Genomic DNA, 24,221 nt, shown 5'->3' on the forward strand with positions numbered 1-24,221 from the left:
CTTCTAATTGAGCTTCCTGCCTCAAGTATTTCCCTATTCCAGCCCATCTTCCATTTAATTGCCAACTTGATTTTTCTAAAGTGTAGCTCTAAAGCACGTCACACAGATACATGTACTGCCCCACTTGATGAGCTGAGTTGATTCCTTCTTGGGTCCAGGATCAAATATCAATTCCTTTGCCTAGCATTTAAAGGTCTTTATAAACTACCCCTTTCCCATCTTCACCTAATCTATGTTCTAGTAACACTGGCCTACTGCAGTTCCTCAAACACGATAAAGATAGGATTGTCTCCATGTCTGTGTACTAATGGCACTAGCTATGCCCAGTACCTTGAATGTTGAATGTCCCCACCTCTACCTCTTTTTTTCTGTAATATTGAAAAATTAATATTATACCAAATGTAATATGCTAAATATAATATTTATAAATTTGTTTGGAAATATAATGAGTAAAAAAAAATTGGTGTGGTCACCATTTATAAAATAATTAACCCTGAAGCCACAAGGATGATAGTAGCTTTTAACAATTAAATTTTAATATAAATATAGTCTAAGAAAGAAATAAAGAGGGAAAGAAATAAAAAATATTTCCTAGTCTATCAGCCTATGAGAGTGTCTTCTGCCTGAGCCACCAACCTCCAGAGAAGAACTCCAGCCCAGCGCTCCAGTCCAAAAAGCCCCTTTTCTCCACATCACTTCCTTTTACTGTGGGTATATATATCACATCTCAGGAACCAATCAAAGTCTCTCTGACCCAGACTTATAACCCTATGTTCTGGGTCATGCTCCTAGGGCTGGCTCAGACAAGCAGAAAGTATATTTTTCATATTTTCATGGAAATGATACATTTCACATTTCTATGATTTCTTTCAAGAATCAGCTCCAATATCACCTACTGCAGATCTTCAGGAAGCCCTTCCCAATCCCAGCATCCACCATGCACCTTCCAGTTCCCAATGATTTCCCATTTCAGAAAACTTTCCATCCCTTCTGCATATATCTTTACCTGTCTGGTTGTTTCTAGGTTGTATTCTCATTATAATGAGAGTCCCTTGAAGACAGAGACTGTGTTTTTGACTTTCTTTATGTACCCAGCCCTTAGCATAACATCTGGTACAAAGAAAATGGTTAGGAAAAGCATATTAGTGGAGACTCATGAGCTAAGATAATGCATAGCCACCCAAAACTCCTCAAGACTACCCCTAAAATCCTGAGGAATGTAGTAGCTAATTGTCCTCAAGGGACCCAGTCTTCCCCACTTAGTATGATTTGAAAGAGTTAAACCAAAGCCTACACTTATTTGTACCTCCCAGACTGTGTAGGACCCTCCTGTGTACACAAGTCAAGTGTTTAATGTTTATTTAATTTGATTAAAAGCCAAAACTTTCAATGGGTACAGAACTAATTGGCAGGTCAGAGGGAGAGGTTGGTATTTAGTTTAGCAGTGAACTTAGGGTACACAACAGTGATATTCCATCTATATTAGTCTTATGCCCAGTGTCCTTAGCATTTTCATTATTGACTTAAATCATATAATAAAGGCCATATTCAAAAAGAAAATTTAATTTAAAAAAAGAAAGAAGGGTTTTAAATACCTTTTAATTTTCCTTCTCTTTAAGAGATGGAACTAAATACCATCAGGAAATAACTGAGGAAAGTAGCAGCTGATTGAATTCTAGGGACCCAGTCTTCCAGAGTAGTATGGATTGAAACAGTAAGATCAAAGCCTACACTTACTTTTATCTCCCAGACTGCTGAGGACCCTCCTGTATACACAAGCCAAATGTTTAATAGATGGAGAACTACAGTGGTGGAGGGACCAGAACACCAATCCAAGAGTCTTGGCTTGACAAAGATGACAAGCCACCTTTCCATGGTGGAGGCTTTTCTGGATTTTGGCAGATCGTTAATCAATATCTTGGTGTCTTTTTGATTCATCACTTTCATTTGATTTGGAAATGGACCTAAGGGTAGAAAAATGCTGGAGCTAGTATCAGAGAAATTATCACTTACTTGTGAGATTTGGGGCCAATCATTACATTTCCTTTGGCTGAGTTTTCTCCCTTATAAAATGAAGGGTTGGACTAGACGACCTCTGAGAGTCCCTCCCAGACTTTGAATAGAATATTCTTTAGATTCTAAGCCTGTCTGTCATGTCTAGAAATCATCTCCTTATTTGCATTCCTTGCAGTCTCTTGTACAATTATGGGCACATAATAGGTGCTCAAATGAATAGAAATGCATAGACCAGAGATTTCCACACTTCTTTGGTTCATAGAGGCCTTAGTATCTCAACAATTTTTTCATGGGATAGGCCTGAAGAAATGTCTAATGGTTCTGTTTATCCATTTGTGACATTTGAACTTCCATAAACACATCGGAACTCAAGGGAGAAAACACTTGATATTTTAAGGTAATATGTTTAGAAACTACATGGAGGAACTAGGGGGCTTAGTGAATACAACTAAAGCCTAGAGTCAGAAAGACTCATCTTTGGGAGTTCAAATCTGGCCTCAGACACTTGCTATTTGTGTGAACCTGGATAAATCACTTAACCCTGGTTGCCTCAGTTTCCTCATCTGGAAAATGAGCCGGAGAAAGAAATGGCAAAGCACTCCAGTATTTTTATCAAGAAAAGCACAAAGAGGATCACGAAGAGTCAGACATGACTGAAACAAATCAATTATCACAATTTTATACTGATCTTTTGAACATATGATTAGTATAGAATGTCAAACTGTTGGATAGATGAAGTTATTTTCCATGTAAGATGATTAGCACTTACATTCAACCATGAGGAAATCAAATTGATTCTGCTTTCCATTTTTTAATTCATTCTATTCTGTTTCACCCTCAATATGTTGTAAAATTGCCTACATAATGCTTCTTTGTCTCTGAGTTAAGTTCATAAGTTCAGCTTTCCTGTCTAAGTTAAGTTGTCCTACAAATCACCTTAATATTACTGACCATGTACAATTAAGAGAGATCTGTTATCTTATTATCAAGCCTTATAAGATTTAGGTGGACACTACTAATGAGCTTTCCCTAGCAACAAGAAGGAAGGAGAGATTGCTGCCTGCCCTTTGTTCCTGACTTTCATTCAATCATGTTGTTTTCCATCATCTATGATACTTGACACTTAGCTAATCATACTGGCTTATGCTTCCTGTTCTTTGTTCTCTTGTATATCCTGAAACTATATGAAGTCTAGTGAATCCTACCTTTGGCTGACTGAAGAGCTGAGAGACTCATTTTACTGGTAATTGCTAGCCTTACCAATGAATAGAATGTCTTTGGAACTTTGTGGCTTCATTGACCTTAATTTTAATTGCATCAACCAAATTGATTTTATTTTGCTGGCAAAATGTTCTATGGTATGTTTTTTTTTTTTAAACCCTTGTACTTCGGTGTATTGTCTCATAGGTGGAAGATTGGTAAGGGTGGGCAATGGGGGTCAAGTGACTTGCCCAGGGTCACACAGCTGGGAAGTGGCTGAGGCCGGGTTTGAACCTAGGACCTCCTGTCTCTAGGCCTGACTCTCACTCCACTGAGCTACCTAGCTGCCCCTATGGTATGTTTTTAAACCCATAATGCTGTTTATGTTATTGTTAGACTTCTAATTCTTTATTGTGATTTTGGGGAAATCATTGGATAAGAAATCCTGTTTTTGAGAATTGATACCCAGAGGGTTGTACCATTGTATTTGTAGAAAATTAATTCTTTTTTAGATAGATTGTTGTCAATATGGGTTTTTAAAAAAAAATTATCGAGTATTTAATTGGATATATTTTGCCTGAAATGAATAATAATATTAATGTAATAACTTGGAAATAACTTGCTAGATTTTCAGACCTCTAGATCTTCAACCTCAGCAGGGTCAGAAATCTTACTAACTTTGTGAAATGTTGATGAAAGAATATTAAAAAGTTCTTTTTAAAAAATTAAGTGTATATAAATTAAATAGAGCATATAAATTATGTAAAATATGTTAATCTAATTAACATGTACATTAATTATATATTTATATATCAAATGTCTTATATGTATAAAACATTGTCTTACATGTTTCTGTTTATCAGTTCTTCCTAGGGAGGTAGATATTTACAAGTAATTTTTCAAACATTATTTCTGTTTGTGGTATATAATGTTTTCTTGGTTCTACTTATTTCAAACTTCATAATTTTATGTAGATCTTTCCATTTTTAAAAAATTAACCTGCTCATTATTTCTTATAGTACAGTAATATTCTATCATAATCATATGCCACAACTTGTTCAGTTATTCCCTAATTGATGGACATTCTCAGTTTAATTAGAAGTCTCTTAGAGCTGAAGTAAAGGGGTTTACAAATTGACTTTATATACAATGATTCTCATCTGATTGACCCATGCCTATGAAAATTATGAAAGTGCACCTGGGAGAATAAGTAGTAAAGTTACATCTTTGAGTTAGCTTAATATCAATAGATCTCAGTCCTAAAGATTTTATTTTCACTTTAGAAATTAAAATGTAATGCCTTCAGATATGGATACCCAGCAGCCTCAGGACTTAGAGTAGCTAATGTTGTCTGGGTTTTGAACGAATCATTATGTAGTTTCTCTATGTATATAATCTGGGAATGTGGATACTTCTTAATTTGTAATGATAGATGTCTTTTCCAGCATTGATTTAAACTTTCAAGGATGTGTGAGATTTGTCTGTATTTATTGTTAACTATTATTGCAACAACATGAAAAATAAAAATAAAAATAGCTATACCTAAGCTGTGATTACTGAAATAAAATCTCTTGTATTTACAATTTGATATTGTTCTAAGTTTTGATTTTAGGTATGATTGACTGAATTGTTGTTAATCCAACAAGTCACCATTTAAAAGAGATACCACCTACTGCCACAAGGGAGTGAAGTCTTAGATATGCTACAAGTATGTGTCTGGGCCTGGGAAGGTTGAGGGATTGATGAAGGTAGGATCCTCAACTCAAGTTCCCTTTTGTATTATTTCCTTATGAATAGGAAATCTTCCTACTTAAGCAAAAAAAAAAAAAATGTTTGAGGTACTTGTAGCCACATAGGTTAATTCTGAGCCTGGCTATCTACCCTGTGAATAGTGTGGAACTTTGCCACATAATTGGCTATTCCAGAATAAAGTCTCACTGACTCTTAACTGGAATCAAGCAGAATTCAAGAAGCTTTATGCTTCCATCAGCTCAGACTATGTCCTGGAAGAGACAATCTTGATAGTACTATAACCAAGCCCCTCCTTTTTCCTTTCATAGCAAATTTTTATAACAAGTAAACTGAAAAATTTTATATATATGATGAATCCTGTGTTGCAATACTCAGCATCTCCAAGTTATTATAAAAGGTTACAAGTATGAATTATGGTCTTTTAAATTTTACTCTGCTGAATTTATGAATGCTACTAGTTTTATACTGATGTATAAGATTAGGTTCTTAATATATCTCATTTTTTCTGGATGATGTGAGAACATATACCCTCCAAGAGGGTGGGGAGATAGGATAATTAGGACAAAAATATGATGTGACAAAGCTATAAAAGTTTTAATTTTAATAGAGTGATAAACTTTACTCTGAGAAAAAGCAACAAAATTAGACTTTCTCTAAGAACTTATGTATATGCGTGTTTATGTCAAATGTTTCTATCAAGAAATGTTTCTATCAAATATAAGGTTATCTTTATAAGGTTTGAACTAGTTTTTGCCACATGAACTAGCTATTAAAAAATCAAATTTAAGAAGAACACCCTTCCAGAACTTCCTTGGAAATCTAGCCTATTCCAGAATTTCTAAGGGAAAATATTTCCAATATCAGGTGCCTACATGGGACAGCTAAGAACTAAGATGAAATAAATTAATTAAAGATAGTTTAATATATAGCCTGATTTGTTTTATCTACACAGCTATTTAACCAAATTTGTTTTCCTTAAGGGACATATGAAATTATGACTCTGATTTGATTTGATTCAACTTTTAGGACACTGAAGGAAGTATGGGACTGAATTCTCTCTTTTTAAAAAAATATTTGAGGTACTTATAGCTATATATGTTCTTTCAAAGTTTGAGAAATCTCTCTGTATTGTGTAGTACCTTATATCTCAATGCAAGTCTGTCTCCTGACTTAATGGCTTCCCTAATGCTTATCCAATTTGATATGTTTGCCACCAATCTTGTCCCTAGAACTGAAATTCTATCAAGTTCTTCATAAGGTCAACTGTGAAGGAGATGCTTCCACTGACTTGGGTTATTTTAAACCATGATCTAGCTATCTGCTCCTGTAATTGTTGGAGTGTTGGACATTAAGCCAAAAAGGGGGAAATTGTGGGAAAGCTTTATGGCATTGTTTGAACCTAACCTTATAAGGCTTAGAAATTAGATTTGTTCTTTAGAAACCAGATTTCATTTAATGCTAACCTCAAGACCTAAGTTATGCTGATCAGAAATCCAGTTTAATCTGAAGCTTGACGCAAGGAAGGAAAAGGCATTTTCTCCCATTTTGCATCTGGAGCAACCCATGTGTTTTATTTGATAACTTGCCTCTCTGCTGGCCAGTTACTGTTTCTTTCTTCCTTTGTTTAAAGCCTAAATAATATGTAACTTATAAATACTTGGAAGGCAGGGAGGATTGTGATAGAAGAGAAGGGACTAGCCACCACTTTTATGACTCTCCTTTTTGTTGGATAACTTAAACAAACTTCTTATGAGATTATTCCAATTATAGATTTTGTTCTCAGCTAAAAGTATTTATGTCCTAACACCGTAGTAGCCTTTTTAAAATTTTTACCACTGCTGGGTTTTTACCCCCAAAGAGATAATAAGGAAAAATACTTGTACAAAAATATTCATAACCATGCTCTTTGTGGTGGCAAAAAAATTGGAAAATTAGGGGATGTCCCTTGATTGGGAAATGACTGAAAAAATTGTGGTATATAATGGTGATGAAATACTACTGTGCTATAAGGAATGATGATCTGGAGGCTTTCTATATGAAATGGGAAAACCTCAATGAACTGATTCAGAGTGAAATGAGCAGAACCAGGAGAACATTGTACACAGAAAGTGAAACACTGTGGAATAATCTAATGTAACAAAATTTCTAAGTAGCAATGCAACAAGCCAGGACACTCCTGCTACTCACATTGAGAGAAAGAACTATGGGAGTAGAAATGCAAAAGCAAAACATATGACATCACTTGTCACATATATACGGGCATGTGATTTGGGATTTAGGCTTTTAAAAATCACTCTAGAGCAAAAATGAATAATATGGAAATAGGAATCAAGTGATAACATTTGTACAACCCAGTGGAATTGCTTGTCAGCTCTGGGAGAAGGGAGGGAAGAGGGGAGGGAAAGAAAATGTAACCATGGAAAAATATTTAAAAATAAAAATAAAATAAAATAAAATAAAAATTAATGACTCCCAAAAAATAAAATAAAATAAAATTTTATTCTTAAATAACCACAACTGCTTACTAATGAGATATATAGTCCGGCTGTCACTGGAAAACTTCTCAGCTCTTGGAGTGAAATTGGACATCACCACCTTCATTTACTGGTCTATATTGATTTTTGTAGGTATTTGGTTTTTTTCTCATCATAGCAATGGCTAAAAATCCAGCTTCACAAAGATATAAAAGCACAAAGTCTGAGAAATCACCAACATAGCTGAAACCACAAATAAACAAAAATGCATCTCATACATTCCAGAATGTCACCAAAAGGAATGTAGTGAGATTTAACACTGACACTGGGAACTACCTTGAGATAGTAGTTCAAGTAGTCTCCAACAGATGTTGAGTACTTCTATGTCTTTCTCAAATTTAAAATATCCCTTGGTACCCTGAAACCACTTGTAGCTATTATCATGAACTTAGTCCCTGAAAATAACATAGACTTGTTTTCTGAAGACATATGTTCAAATCTAGTCTTTGCCACATACTACTACTTGACCCTGGACAAGCTATTTAATTTTTAAATCTAAGCCTTAATTTCCTCATCTGTAAAGTGGGTTTAATCATAAACAGAGCTATAAAAATTTGCTGACACAACATATAGAAATTACACTGTAGATCTAATTCTTCACACAAAAATCAGTTATTAATGCTATTGTTATTATATTTTCTTCAAAGGGGGAAATAATTCCACTCCTCCCCCTCAACACCCCACCTAAGAAGTATTTAAGGACTACAGAAAGTTACTTTCATTGTGCAGTCATGTCTGACTTTTTGCAACCCTGTGAATCATATTGTCCATGGAGTTATCTTGGTAAAGATCCTGGAGTGGTTTGCCATTTCCTTCTCCAGTGGATGAAAACAGAGGTTAAGTGATTTGCCCAGGTCATAGAACTAGTATCCAAGGCTGGATTTGAACTCAGGTCTTCCTGATGCTAGGACCAGCACTCTATCCATTGAGCCCTCTAATTGCTTTACAGGAAGATGTGATATAAAATAAAACCCTATAACAATACTATATTGCATCTATGTAGAGATTTATGTCTTTCAAAACATCTTCAGGATAGCCCTGAGAAGAGTGTGTTATTTCCCTCCATTTATAGCTTGGTGAAAGCTGGTGCACAGACATTATTCAATCTGCCCAAGGTTCTGGAGCCAGTGAGTTAGGAGATGGAACTAGAATCCTCTTGAGTGCCAGAAAGGTTGCATTCTGGATATCTGTTCATGCCACTGTCATATCTATTCTGTCTCTTATTTTGTATTCTCCTTCTGAAAAGCTGTCTCATTAATAGTAGTTAATAGTTTTACATAGGTTGCCCTCCACTCGAGGAATGTAAGCCCTGTGTTTTCTGTGTGCTAGAAAGTTCCTGTGCCTTGTGCCATTGGCTGATTCAGAAATACCACGAGTGAAAAATAGCTTATTATTCATGGTTCATTAGAGCTGACTTCTCTAGCCAAGGAAATGGTCCGAATTACTTCCAACCTCCAGTCCTGCCCCAGGTGCCAACTCTACCTGAAGCCCAGCTTTGTTTACCCAGAACCACAGAACTCTGAGCCAGGTCCTGGGATTTCTATCCCTTGCAACTTGATCCTGCAACTGCCCACACATTGCTACTGCCAGACCCCACGAGCTGACCAATGACTGCCCATAGTCCTGTTCAAGCACAATCTGTTCTTCCTCCGCCAGTGCCGTTGGGGGTTTTCTACATTGGTCTTCTGGTTGTTATTGTTGGGTAGGTCAGGCTATGTTTCTCCAGCTGAGCTAGAGAAGGCCTTTTCAGAAATAAAAAATTCAGTGTAACATCAAATGGACTGATGTTTATACTGGAGGATGTGCCTCTGCAATTATTTGAAGAGGCAAATGAAAGGGCTACACCCTCCTCTTCCTTAAAAGGTCTTCCTGGGTCCTCTTCCAAAGGCTGAAGTGGTTACTATTTCCCTCCTTTCTCATATCATACTTGGTATGTTGGTCAGTCATTTCAGTTTTGACCGACTCTTTTTGTGACTCCATTCTGTGTTTGTTTGGCAAAGACATTGGAGTAGTTTGTTATTTCCTTCTCCAAGTCACTTTACAGATGAAGAAAATGAGGCAAACAGGGTTAAATGACTTACCCAGGCTCCCACAGCTAGGGAGTGTCTGAAGCCAGATTTGAACTCACAAAGAGGAGTCTTCCTGACTCCAGGTCCAGCACTCTATCAGACACTGCACCATTGCTGCCCTATACTTGGTATCTTTCTCTGTACCACCACAGGCAATTTTCTAAGCCTATAAGTTGTAGAACAGGGGGAGGTCTTTATTGATGGAGAAGAATTCCCTCCCTGAAAGCTCTATTAATGAAATCACAGGGTCAGTTTAAAATAAAAAAATTTAATTAAATAATTAAATTAAAATTTAAAAATTTCATTTGCTTAAAATTAAATTAAAAGGATGATGTGGGGAGTATTTACATGGATATGGAATTATTTGAAGATCTTTCAGATCACATATGGTTTCTCTTCCCTTTCTCCTCCCCCTCAAAAAAAAAATTATGTACCTCTTCTCTCTACCTATAAACTTGCTAACTCCTTGAGAACAGGATCTGTCAGAGCTATCTTTGTGTGTCCAGTTTCTAGCAAAGTGCCTCTTGTAAGCTACACTAAATGTGAGGCAACTAGATGATGCCATGGAAAGCACTGAGCCTGAAATCAGGAAGAGTCAAGTTAAAATTCAACCTCATATACTAGCTGTGTGACCTTGTGCAAGTCACAACCTCTGCCTGCCTCAATTTCCTCAACTGTAAAATGGAAATAATAATAGCCCCTAACTCTCAGGGCTCTTGTGAGGATCAAATGAGATGATAACTGTAAAATGCTTAGCCTAGTGCCTGTCACATAGGAGGTACCTAATAAATGCTGAATTAAATTGGAAAAGAAATGAAGGGAAAGGTTCTTGGAAATAATGATAACTTGTGTTTATTGTTTGAGAATTGCCTGGCTGCAGGGATCTGGACATCAGAGGAACAGGCATTCCCTTTCAACTCTGAGTGAGATTTTGGATTATAATTGTCTTTGAGTTGGGAAGCAGGCTAGAGTCATAAGTGGGGGCAGGGGAAGCACGAAAGACACATATAGTCTACAAGAGAACAGAATGAGAGGAAAGACTGAGCTTTCAGATACCAAGTATGGGGCAGCTGGGTGGTATAGTGGATAGAGTGCTGGGCCTGAATTCAGGAAGACTCCTCTTCATGAGTTCAAATCTGGAATCAGACACTAACTAGCTATAGGATCCTGGGCTGGTCATTTAAACCTGTTTGCCTCGGTTTCTTCATCTGTAAAATGAGCTGGGGGAGGAAATGACAAACCACTCTGGTATTTTTTGCCAACTCTGAGAAAGATTTTGTGAGCTAAGCAGTAGCATCAGCAAGGGAGGTGAAATCTCTAAGCCATACCTGGCACTTGACAAGCCAACTAGAAAGAATCAGAGGGACAGAGGGAATAGGCCAAAGAAGAGCTAAGCTGTGATAGAGACGGGAAAAACGGAGATAGACCCCTGTTAGCATCTTGGCAGAAAGAATTGACTGATTGCTGGCTGCATTTGTCTCTTATGAGTTTGAGGAAAGTTCTTTTTTCTTTCTTTTTTTTAATTTTAAATTTAATTAAAATGTTTTTTCCATGGTTACAGGATTCATGTTGACCCTCTCCTCTCCTGGAGTTGACAAGTGATTCCAATGGTTTATACATGTATTATCACTCAAAGCCTATTTCTGTATTATGCTTACTAGCTTTTAAAACCAAAACCCCAAATCATATGCCTATATAAACAAATGATAAATCATATGTTTTTCTTCTGCATTTCTACTCCCACAGTTCCTTCTCTAGATGTGGATAGCATTCTTTCCCATATGTCCCTCAGAATTGTCTTGAGGAAAATTCTAAAAGATCTGATCTTACCCAATTTCTGGTCTCTGTACCTGTCCAGGAACAGGTATTGCTAATTTCTTTCTCCTACAGGCTTCCTCTAATCTAATTTTGCCTTGAATGATAAGACAGTGGTTATCTAGACATACCTGAAATTTAAATGAGGGCTGAGAGCCAACCTCTGTCTAAATATTACGGATTTTGCCAGGGGGGGGGGGTTCTGCTCATCTGATATAAATTTCACAAGAACAGAGAAAGGGACACTTGGTTTTGAGGGACATCATATTGCTTATTGGCTAAAAGTGAGTTAATTTTTGAAACAGTAAAAGCCTAGAATGTGAGAAAGGAAGAAAGGAGGGCTGGGTAATATTTTGCTCTGTTCCTTTCAGAAGTAAGAGGACTTTCAGAAGGTAAGAAAGGAATAAGGACTTTCTGGACACACACCCCCCCCATCCCCCAGTGGTCTTAAATTTATATAGTATCGTAAGATTTTTTTAATCAAACTTTTCATTTATTTGTTTGTTTGTTTTTGTGGTAAGGTTGAAATTTTATTTTTTTAGATAAATTTTTTTCCATGGTTCCATGATTCATGTTCTTACTCTCCCTTCTCCCCCCATTACTCCCTCCCCCATTACCTAACACGCATTTCCACTGGTTTCTTCATGTGTCATCAATCAAGACCTATTTCCATATTATCGATAATTGCTCTAGGGTGGTCTTTGGAGTCTACATTCCAAATCATGTCCGCATCAACCCATGTGTTCAAGCAGTTGTTTTTCTTCTGTGAACTCCTGTAGTTCTTCCTCTGAATATGGGTAGCGTTCTTTTCCATAGATCCCTCAGAATTGTCCTGGGTCATTGCATTGCTGCTGGTACAGAAGTCCTTTACATTCAATTTTACCACAGTATATCAATCTCTGTGTACAATGTTCTCCTGGTTCTGCTCCTTTATTTAACAATCTCAACCAACATTTATTAAATGTCTATTATGTGCCAGACACTGACAAGTCCTCGGCATACAAATGCAAAATTATATGTACCCTGCCAAAATAATGCTATTTTCTTTTTCTTTCTTTCTTAAATAACAAAACAAAACAAAACAAAAATTCTTACCTTCCATCTTAGAATCAATTTTAAATATTGGTTCCAAGGCAGAAGAGCAGTAAGAACTAGACAATGGGGGTTAAGCGACTTGCCCGGGGTCACACAGATAGGAAATGTCTGAGGCCAGATTTGAACCCAAGTTCTCCCATCTCTAGGATTAGCTCTCTATCAACTGAGATACTTAGCTGCCCCTGATGCTGACATTTTCAATAGAGAATGCTATTCAAATAAACAGTAGAAAAAAAAAAAAACAAGTTTCAACTAGCCTACTTGAATTCACCTCATGGGAAACATAAAGAAGAAATGAGACCATTTCACCTATTACCCTGCTCTTACACATCACATCTCTCCTGATCCTAATTTGACCTCCATGTAGTTGCAAAAGGGATTTTCCTAAATTGAAAGTCTGAACATATTGCTCCCTCAATAAACTCCTATGGTTCCCTACTATAATTAGACTCAAATACTGTTCTACTTTGAAGACCCTTCACTACCTGGCATCAACTTTCCTTTCCAAAATGGCTCTCTTTCCACCAGACTGGCTCTCTCATCAGCTACCTGGGCCTGTTTCTTATCTAAAAAATGAAGGGCAGACTAGATGATTTCTAAAGTTTCTAAATTTCTAAAAAATATTTTCTAGTTCTGAGTTTCTGGATTTCATCTGGAGGCGTAGGTTAGTGGGCACTAAAGTTATGGAGAAACATTAGCTGTTTTCTCTCAAGGGGCAGCATTCATTGGCTCAAAGGTCATGGGGATTCATCTAAAAACTCCTGGGAGGGACAGTGAAAGAGGGGCAGGAAGTAGCCTCTAAGGTCCCTTTCAGCTGAAAATCTTTGATCCTATCATTATACATAGTCATCAGATAGGTCCAAGGAACAAAAAACAATGCTGATCAAGCGCTACTTGTGACTACATTAAATATGAAGCTAAATAAATCAGTCTCATTCTAAAAAAGTTGAGTGTGGTAAAAAACAAATCTCAGCTATTTAGTTTATGGAAAGGACTTTTAAAATAGTGCCAGAGGAAATGCTTTTTTTAGTGTACATAATGGACTTCAAAAAGATGAATAGGTGGGCACACATTCAAACCTAGATTAAATGTGAAGGATTAGATGAGCTCAGACAGGTAAAGAATCACTTTGCATACTTTAAAGCACAGTATACTGTAAATGCTAGCTGATTAAGAGCACTAAGGAGTAAGGGAAATAGATCTTTCATCAACCGTGGAATGACTATATTGCATTTCCATCTGAAAAAGCATTTTTCCCTTCCTTGCCACATTAAGCTAACTAAAGTGTAGCTCCAATTGTCATTTCTCTGGTCAAAAGCCTTCAATAGATCCCCATTTCTTACTAAGTCCAAACTACACGAGGTCTTCCACAATATGGTCCCAACCTATCTTTGTAATTTTATCTCTAATTACATCTATCCCCTCCTTCACCCAAACTAATTACTGTTCCTTAAAAAATACCTCTTTCCCACCTCTGTATATTTGCTCATTCTGTTATCTCTACTTGTTGAAATCTCATCCATCACTCAAAACTCATCTCAAATGATCTTTCATGAAGCCTTTTCCTGTTTCCCCAAACCTATCTCATTTCCTTCATTTCTGGAGTGATCTGTACCTCTATTGTGGCATTTACCATATATCATCTTGGGTTATAATGATTTGTGCATGTATCCTATCTCCTAGAAATAAGGTCCTTAAGGGAATGAACCCGTATCTTACTATTTTATCCCCCTCAGTGCCTAGTACATTAGCTTATTATTTTAGTGTTCAATGAGTATTTGTTGAGTGAATGAACTGTACCTGTTAGTATTAAAATACTTTGAGGGAAAATATTATCTTTGTTGTTCAGTGGTGTCTGACTCTTCGTGAACCATCTGGGCCTAACTTGGCAAAGATACTGGTTAGCCATTTCCTTCCCTAGATCATTTTATGGATGAGGAAACTGAAGTAAACAGGGCTAAATGACTTATCCAGGGTCACATAGCCAGGGTCTGAATCTGGATTTGAACTCATGAAGATGAGTCTTCCTGCTTCCAAGTCTAGTGCTCTATCCACTGTGCCTTCTAGCTGCCCCTCCAAAGTATTAGGATGAGACTAAGCATTGATAAGAGATCATGAACCTCTCTGTACATAGGCTGGTCTTCAGAAAGTAAATCTGTCTATTTAACTACCTATCCATCCATCTATCTGTCTGTCTCTCTGACTATATATTCATCTATCTGGTCATCCATCTGCCCATCCATCCACCCATCCGTCTGTCTGTCTCTATCCAATCTATCTATCTATATTCCTATCTACTACCTTTCCATCTGTCTGTCTTTCTATGTATCCCTATTTACTATCCATCCATCCAACTCTATCTCAGTACGGAGTTGACACTGTTTTTCAAAAGACTTTACAAGCAAATATAATATAAGATCAGGCAAGTTTCAAGATATGATCCTAGCAACAGATTATAGATGCATACATACATACATGTGCATATACATACACATGCACATGATATATAAGTGTATATAATTTACACATAAATATATAAACCTATGCATGCAGATATAAACATATATATATATATGTACATGTGTATACACACACACTGTTCACCATATCTTGGAATGTATCAGAGCTTACGGTCTATATTTACTTGTGAAGCCTTTGAAGACTTTAGTGTCAACTCCACTAATGAATTTTTTGGTTCATGGCAAATCTCCATTATTTAGTACAGTGAAGTACCTGTAGGTGTTGTGATATTTGTTGAATTAAGAGGAAAATTCCACAAAGACTATCAGTTACAGTATTCCTAAATTTGATGCTAGATAAGTCATTGATCTTGGATCTTATGGACAGCTCTCAATATAAAAGGAAACCAATTTAAATTACACTGAAAGAGGGCAGCTGGGTAGCTCAGTGGATGGAGAGTCAGGCCTAGATACAGGAGGTCCTAGGTTCAAATCCAGCCTCAGACACTTCCCAGCTATGTGACCCTGGGCAAGTCACTTGACCCCCATTGCCTACCCTTAACACTCTTCTGCCTTGGAGCCAATACGCAGTATTGACTCCAAAACAGAAGGTAAGAGTTTAAAATACATAATATAATATAATATAATATAATATAATATAATATAATATAATATAATATAATATAATATAATATAATATAATCATAAACTGAAACTCTGCTATTCACATCCTACCTTTCAGTCTTCTGTTGTCAACTATTTCCTTTAGGAATATACCCACACTCAGAAGGACAAGTAGAAGACTAAACAAAAATATTCACTCAAAACACTGGCATCTTCAAAGGGAAACTTCAAGACCTTAGTAGATTGTGGCTAAGGCACTTTGTGAAAAACCATGGGATCATAGGACCACGAATCTATAGCTGGAAAGGACTCTAGAGGTCATCAGGTCCCACTGCTTCATCTTACAGATGAAGAAACTGAGGCCTAGAGAAGTCAAATATTACTCAGGATCACTCAGCTACTGTTTGAGGTAGAATTTGAACTCATATCCTCCTCATTCCAAGTATAATATTTTTTCCACTGTGCCCTAAAGATACACTATTATCCCTGGGTTTCTTTATTTAAAACACACACACACACACACACACACACACACACACACACACACACACACTACTTGACATAGAATGGGGGAATCTGAAAGTCCCACTCCTTTTCAGGTAATGAGCCATTTACCACTAGCACTATAAACAAATGAAACAGGACTGACTGGGTTCTTTGTTTTTTGTTTTTTGTTTTTTTCACTGAAGATCATTTGCAAATAGACTAATCCAGAGATCTAAAAGGGAGATGACATTTAATATGTTGGATCACATCAAAATAATGATCCATTTTGTCCAGGCTTTTAGCATGGAAATTTTCCCTGCAAACTGTACAATGGAAAATGGAGCTTGCTCTTTCCTGCTGCTGTCTATGAGGTTATTATGGATTATGCTTCTCCCTCAATCATACACACAATTTCCCCAGTGACCAACCTTGTATCAAACCACATTAAGAAAGTCTTCCCGGGAAGATTCAAGAAGACATTTAATTAGCAATAACCTTTTCTTCTTCTTTGATGACGGCAATTCCAAACCAGGCTCCTAGAGCAGAGCTGTGAAGATGGAGGTCAAGAACATACACACATACGAATAATCTATTTAAAATGACTTTATTAAAGGTTGTTATTAATACAAAACATGACCAAGTACAAGTTGTCAGTAAGAATTTGTCTTTTTGAAAATGTGTATCAAAGAAAGGGAAAAGCATCCAACCACAGACAAGACCTGAGGTTGTGCTGTCAAGATGGAGGCTGGAAAGCCACTGGAGGTTGACTGTCAAGGCTGCCTCATGTTCTACCAGCTGCTCCCAATGTATCCAGGACTCCCAGCATTCCAAAGGGAGAAACTTACAGCGGGGCAGTGGGGGATTGGGGAAGGGGGGTGGCCTGGGGAGGAAAGACAAGGGAAACCCTGCTATTCTGAGAAGGGTCACAGCTTTCCATCCTGCTCGAGGGAAATAAAAAAGACAGTCACCCAAAGCATCATTCTTAATCCTTGAGTTGAATCTTGAGGGGAAAGAATGTGGGGAGGAACTCAAGCTGTGCACTCTTCGGTGAAAACGTTTGTTAGTTTTAAATAAAATGTCTGTTTTGATGTCTAGGAAGAGTACATGGCAACCCCAAATCTGAATTTTCCTCCCTTTGGGAGTGGAGCATCACTGACTACCATGGGAGAAGGGTAAAGATATTCCCTATGAACTGGAGTTTAGTACAAAGGGTTAAAAAAAAACACAACCCAAGCAGTCTCTTAGTGATTCATATTCTATTTTTAAGGAAGGCCTCCTGTAATTCCCTGATATTTGATGTGACTGGGCAAGACTAAAGAGCCATAGGAATCTTCCCCTTAAGCTTTCCATTATTTCTTCACAATACCTGTCCAAAGCAGGTAAAAAATTAATAATAATGTTTTGCAATTATATAGTATTTTGCAGCTTATAAAGAACTTTTATGTACAAAGCATTATTTTTTTTTGTCATAACAACCCTGTGAGGTGGACAAAAGGCAGCGTTATGAGTCCATTTTACAAATATAGTAACTAAGGCCCTGGTAGGTTAATGAATTTGTTAAAGGACGAGTAGTTAGCTCATGGCCAACTGACTGTCCATTCCACTGTACTTTGCTGCCTCTCAATCAATAAAAACCGAAGGAATCTCTACCTAGTTTCCTTTAATTTTTAAAAAAATTATCTTCAAGGGGTTGTGCTATTGAGACTTTTTAAAGGATTTATGAAATTTTTACTAAGCTGCAAATTAGTGAAAACCTAGACCTAGCCTGAACACTAGACACGGTAGGGATGGTTTAATGTCTAAATATCAAAGCTTTAAGGAGAACCCTGCACACACACCTACACACACACACACACACCTACACACACACACACACACACACACACACACACACACACAAACTTGGGAAAGAGCTGATTTGGACAAAATGGCAATTACCTCCTTAAAAGAAAATAAATTCATGTTTGAATACCTAGGCCTCTGCCTCAAGAAGCTTAATTCAAATCAAGCTTAAATCAATCTTTTTTTTTTTTTTAAGTTTACTTTCTACACCATTCTAAACCAGCCTCAGTTTCTTATTGGGATGGGAATGGCTAGGTTGTCAGCCAGGTTTTGAGGAGTTCCCACTGTGAAAAGGGGACCAGATGGTCAATAGAAAAGCTTACATCATCCCTTTACTGCTGCTCCATCAAGCACACTTGGCTAAAAAAGCAAGACCCTAGCTCAGGAATTTTGAAGACCTTTTTTCCCGTTACTCAGAAAGCTAGAATTATTTTTTTTCCTTTTAAAGATCAACTATTCTTAAGGGCAGAAAGAACCTCTATTTGCCAAGCTCTATTCCTCCCTCTGACACAGTGAGTAGCTTAAAATGCCAAGCCCCAAGGGGCCCAAGTGTGGTTCACATACTTGAAGCCATTGGCTGGGCCCAACCCAACAGTTGGCCAGGATGCTACTTTGGCAGAGACTTTTCTTTAAAAAATAAAATAGTTGCCATGTGTTTTTGGAGAGAGGGGGAAAAAATTCTGGGAACCGATTAATGAAGTCCTATAAACAAAAAAAGACCAACCCCACTCCCCCCGCCCTCCACTCCTACCCTGGGCAAACCCCACCTCAAATTCTAATACGCACATACTCTGGCACATGCTCAGGGAATTTAAGGCTTCAGGTGAGGAGGACACAGTGAGAGGCAGTATGTAAATCGTCCTGCATTCAAATTTGACCCAGCACCTGCATGGGGACAGAAGATGCTGAAGGCAACAACACAGTTACAGTTTACAGAGAAGGCTCTATGTGTATCTCCCCTTCCATGGGAGCCATATCTAATGTGGAAAGCTGATTGAACAGAACTGGAGTTCTCCAGCAAAAGTTAGTGGTTGTATGGTGAGCAAGGAAAGTCCTGTATAGGCAGTCCCAGCCCCAGGAAGGTCCCTTGCTATCACAGAATCCCAAGGTTCTTCAGGATGGACAAGTTAGTGGTGACATTTCACCTCCATTTCTGCTGATGGTGGGGACGAATGCCTGGTGTATTCTGGGACGAACACATAGCAAGGCAGACTATTTGTTGGAATAAGCAGTCTTTGAATCTTTTAGAACAGAGAAACTTGGCTCACCAACCAGTGTCCCACTGAGTTCTAAGACAACCAATCAGAATAGCCCTTTATCCAACAATGAGTGACATAGTTCCCACATTCCCATCTAGACAAGGAATCACCAGGGACACATAAGGAACAAAGGTCTTTGAGGAAGAAACTGGTACAAAACTCAAGTAAATGATAGCTGCTAAACTAGATATGAAATAATACATGATTAATACAAAACTTAAAGCATGCAATTAAAAAAAAACCCTAAGATATTGATCTGTATTAGGGCAGCATGATATCAACCTTATTTTCTTTGACTGGTACCAATGCACTGGTTTCTAGGTCTGACAGGTGGATCAAGGCCAGTACCAACAAAGGAGTTGTTGACTGAGGGCAAGATCACCTGCACAGGTTGGCAGTGTCTGGTGAGCTATTTGAAGAGAGGTACATCTTGGCATGATTGCTCCTGAGATGTCAGAGCCATTTTAGCCAAGAAGACCACTGTAAATAAAAGAGTTGATCTCTTAAATAAAAAAGGCTGTAGAAGAAGACAGTCTATTTTTGTAGTTTTTCTACATGTAATATTCACAAATAAATTTTTTGGGGAGGGGAGGAGAGGAATAGAGGTGAGGAGAACAGAATTTGGTGGAGCTCAAAATAGAAGATTCCCCTACAATATTTAATCAGCTTGTAGCAGACCTTAAAAAATCTTAAATTTAAAACTGTCATTATTGAACACCAAAAAGAATATCAAAATGTGCCTGATCTTATAACAAATGGTAACATCTAGACAAGGCAACAATTGAATAGTTTTGAATTATTAAGAAAAAAGCACACAAAAGCTAGGAAAATTGAAAGACACCTGGGGAAAAGTTGTCTTTTTCTTTATCCTTCTTCTCCACCACAATGCTTTGGGGAAAAAAAAGTTTTGGGGTACTTGATTTTGTTTTCATTTTACCAGTTGTCCAGAAAATCAAATCCCGTCTTTAAGATGACATTACTTGTATTGAGCTGTAGGGGAGAAAAAAAAGAAAGACTTACGTGAGCTTTTTTTTTTTTCCAAGTGAAGCAAATTCTAAATACAGCATCTCATTTAGTATGACCCAAATGAGTGTGCTTGCTTGCTTGCTTCCTTCCTTCTCAGAATTTCCCTGACCTCAATTTACCCCAGTGCTTGGAACTAGAAAACTAAATAAAATTAAATACAGTCTGGCTTGATTCTGCCAGCAGCCAGCATTCCCTCCCTTCCTCACTAATGATATCGGTGAGCACGTCACCTTTGAAGGTTTACCCATATAAGACATAGCATAGAGGAAAGGAAGGAATGAATAAAACAGTGACTGAGAAGACAAGGACATGTTGAATCATCTCATGCACACATAAAGGCATTCTTTCTGATAGCAAAAATAATCTAACAATGGGACAAACATAAGATGAGGAAATTTGTCTTATTCAAAGGAATATAAATGACTTTCTAAACAAAAAAAGCATCCTTAGAGTGAAGGAAAACTCATTTAAAGCAAAAGGGCCCAACTTAAAGGAATAACTTGTACGTAAAAAGCAGTCCCACACTGCTATAATTTCCTAGAGCTGTATTTAGGCTAAAGCAGACCTTCTGCCAAGGAGACATTGGCAGAAAGGAGTCAACAGAAAAAGAGAGATTAAAGCTATAATCAAGAGGTTAATTGGTGGAGCCTGGTCCAAGAAGAAGAGACAAAAGATATGATCAAGAGGACAAGGGGTAGCTAGGTGACAGTGGAAATAGAGTCAGACCTTGAAAAGAAGGTCTGAGTTCAAATCTGGCCTCAGACACTTCCTAGCAGTGTGATCTTGGGCAAGTCACTTAAACTCCAATTGCCTAACCCCTGCCAGTCTGCTGCCTTGGAACCGATACTTAGTATAGATTCTAAGACAGAAGACAGGGGTTTAAAAAATATGGTAAACCTCAGAAAGAAGGCTTCTCATGAAGAAAGAGAGGAGAAAAGGATGAGCTAAAAATAGAAATTTTGAAATGAAGAATAAAAGGACCCTCATGAGAGCCTTATAAATATTTGAAGATAGATATGATGTGCTCCTTCTTACCTCCTCTACCTGTTTCTTCTCTTCTTTGAGATAAATATCTATATTAACCTCAGTTAAAGGGGCTTGGATGAAATTAGGAAATAAGAATTCAAAAGCCACATAAGAGGATTTGTGACACTTGCCAGTTATACTCCATAAACTCCCAGGGGGAAAAAAGCAAGATGTTACCTAGACTTCTCCAAAAGACTCATGCTACCACTGAGGGTAGTCAAGAGAAACCATTGCAGGTTTTAAAGGTAATTCCATGAGAGGAGTTCTAGAGACATTTTGGGCAAGAGCAATATTGCTGAGAAAATATATAGGTGACTCATTTCAGGGAAGTAACACTCAATGGAACTTATTGGTCCTGATATGATAGTTAACAAAGTGTCGTTACACCTAATTAATGTCTCACTCCATTGCCCCATCATGGTATAACTCTGGAGTCTTTAAGTTTAGGCAGTTGCTGTGGGAGCTCTGGCAGATCCCCCCAAACCAGAAAGGCTTTGAGTATTGGTCAGAGTCCAAAAATCAGTCTGGTTCCATTTGGAAGGTTTTATCACCAAAAACTTGGCCCCCACCTAATGAACATTTTTGATGATGGAAACTCATGAAGATGTGAATGAATTGTGACTTTCATTGGTAGATGAGTACGTGCAAGAATCAATTTAATTTACATTCATATAGCACTGAAATAGGGTAGTTGGGTGGCACAATGGATAGCATACAGGGGAGGGGGTCAGAAGACATCTTCCTGAGTTCAAATATGACCTTACATACTTCCTAATTGTGTGAACCTAAGTAAATCACTTAATCCTATTTGCCTCAGTTTCTTCATTTGTAAAATGAGCTGGAGAAGGAAATGGCAAACCACTCCAGTATCTTTGCCAAAAAAGATCCCAAATGTATTACAAAGTCAGACATGACTGAAAATGATTGAACAGCAAAAGTCCTGAAATATATTAAAAAATGCTTCCTTCCTCCCTTTTTCCCTCCCCTCAATGATCCTGTGACATAAGCAGGCAGGAAGAAAACAAGTACTTATAAGCACCTACTATGTGCCAGGTACTGTAATAATCACTTCATTAGTGCTATCTCGTTGGATCTTTAAAACAACAATAGGGAGTTATAAAGGGACTATTATCATCCCCTTTTTACAGTCAAAAAAACTAAAGTGGACAGAGGTTATGTGACTTGCCTAAAGTCACATAGCTAGGAACTATTTCAGGCAGGATTTGAACTGTTGTCTTCCTGATTCCTGGCTCTGCATTCTAACTACTGCATCACCTAGAAGGTACATGTATTATTATCCCTATTTTAGATGAGGGGTTAAGAATTCCTCAAGGTCACTTGGCTAGCAAGTCCATATAACAGACACTCATCAGGCTACTGATCCCCCTTCTCTGGACAGCTGAAGGCCCACAATATTTCTTACTGTCTCCTAATTCCTGGCTAACCAAGGCAGCAGAGCAGAGACTAGGGTACATGTCTGTGGGAGGCTTTTCCTCAACTTTTCACAACTAGGTCTTATTTGCACTTTTGTTATTCCATTATGCCCAGTTCTTCATGACCTCATTTGGAGTATTCTTGGTAAAGATACTGAAGTGGTTCACTGTTTCCTTCTCCAGCTCATTTCACAGATGAGAAAACAGAGGCAAACAGAGTTGAGTGATTTGCCCAGAGTCATACCATTAGTATCTGAGACTGGATTTGAATTTATGAAGAGGAGTCCTCCTGACTCCAGACCTAGCTGCCTTGGCATTACTTATTGTAGGCACTTAACGTGTGCTCAATTTAATGAATTTCATGGTCCCACTGTACTCTTATTTAGTCGCTGCTACCTGAGTCAGGTCCTATCTGGAAATTATGTTTGGCTCTTGGCATTCTATTTTAACAGGGGCACTGAGAAAGAGAATGTGACCGGAGGAGGGTCACAAGGAAAGTGAAAGGTCTGGAAACCATGGGAAATTTGGAGTTACCATAGTAACTAGAATTACTGAGGTTAATATAGATATTTATTTCAAAGAAGAAAAGAAACAGGTGGAGGAGGTAAATAGGGGTACATCATATCTATCTTCAAATATTTATAAGGCTCTCACCAAGGTAGAGAAATTACATGTGTATGTAGTTCCAGAAGGCAGAACCAGAACAAATGAAAAGAAGTCACAGGAAGTATATTTTAGTTCAATATAAGGAAGAACTTTTCTCCCCCATTAGACTATAAGTTCCTTGAGGACAGAGACTTTCTTTTGCCTCTCTTTGTATCCTGTAATACTTAGCATAATGCCTGGCATAAACTAAGCACTTAACAAATGCTAGCTGATTGACTGATAGAATTGAGTCTGTCAAAGAACAAGATGGGTAGGGGGCAGGTAGGTAGCTCAGTGGATAGAGTGCCAGGTCTGGGGTCAAATCTGGCCTCAGATACTTCCTATCTGTGTGACTGTGGGCAAGTCACTTAGCTACACTTAGCCTTTATCACTCTTCTACCTTGAAATTGATTCTTAGTATGGATTCTAAGAAAGAAGTTAAGGATTTTTTAAAAATTAAGTATGGGTGTCTAGTGAAGTCTAGTGAAGGAGTGAGTTCTCCATCACTGGAAGTGCTAAAGCAAAAGCTAGACTCCACCTATGATGTTGAAGATGACATTCTATGAGCCATTTCTTTTCCTCGTTGACTTGGAAGGAGGTAGGCAGGAGAAGAAAATTATAAATGTGGAGGCTGTGCCAAAGGTTATAGGATAAATTGAGGGTGATAGAAGAGGCATCATAGATAAACAGAAGCATCCTACACAGTCAGGACAGTGTAGAGCTCTGGTTTGGTTTAGTTTGTTTTTCCCAGAGGAACCCTGAGCGCATGACCCAGATGACCTGGAACATCATCAGCCCTGCTCAACATATGTGGGAACAATAAGACCAGGCTCCAAGTTAGCCAGCAAATGAACAGTGGTGACAGCCAGGAATAGCAGACTGGGCTCTGCCCTTACAGCAAACAGCCTCACCCTGGTTGCCACATGATCCCATGAGGGAG

At 37.8% G+C, this 24,221-nt stretch overlaps 1 protein-coding gene across 1 annotated transcript in view; it reads right to left on the reverse strand.

Annotated features, from left to right (window-relative positions):
* Positions 1–18,703: 18,703 nt before the first annotated feature.
* Positions 18,704–24,221, reverse strand: part of C4H1orf198 (chromosome 4 C1orf198 homolog) — a 51,702-nt gene continuing 46,184 nt past the window's right edge. Inside the window, exon 4 of the mRNA XM_044673386.1 lies at positions 18,704–20,141. Coding sequence (XP_044529321.1) covers positions 20,085–20,141 — 57 coding nt within the window. The 3' untranslated portion in view covers positions 18,704–20,084. The remainder of the gene's footprint in view (positions 20,142–24,221) is intronic.

Source organism: Gracilinanus agilis, chromosome 4 (genome assembly GCF_016433145.1).
Source record: "Gracilinanus agilis isolate LMUSP501 chromosome 4, AgileGrace, whole genome shotgun sequence".
Taxonomy (NCBI): Eukaryota; Metazoa; Chordata; class Mammalia; order Didelphimorphia; family Didelphidae; genus Gracilinanus; species Gracilinanus agilis.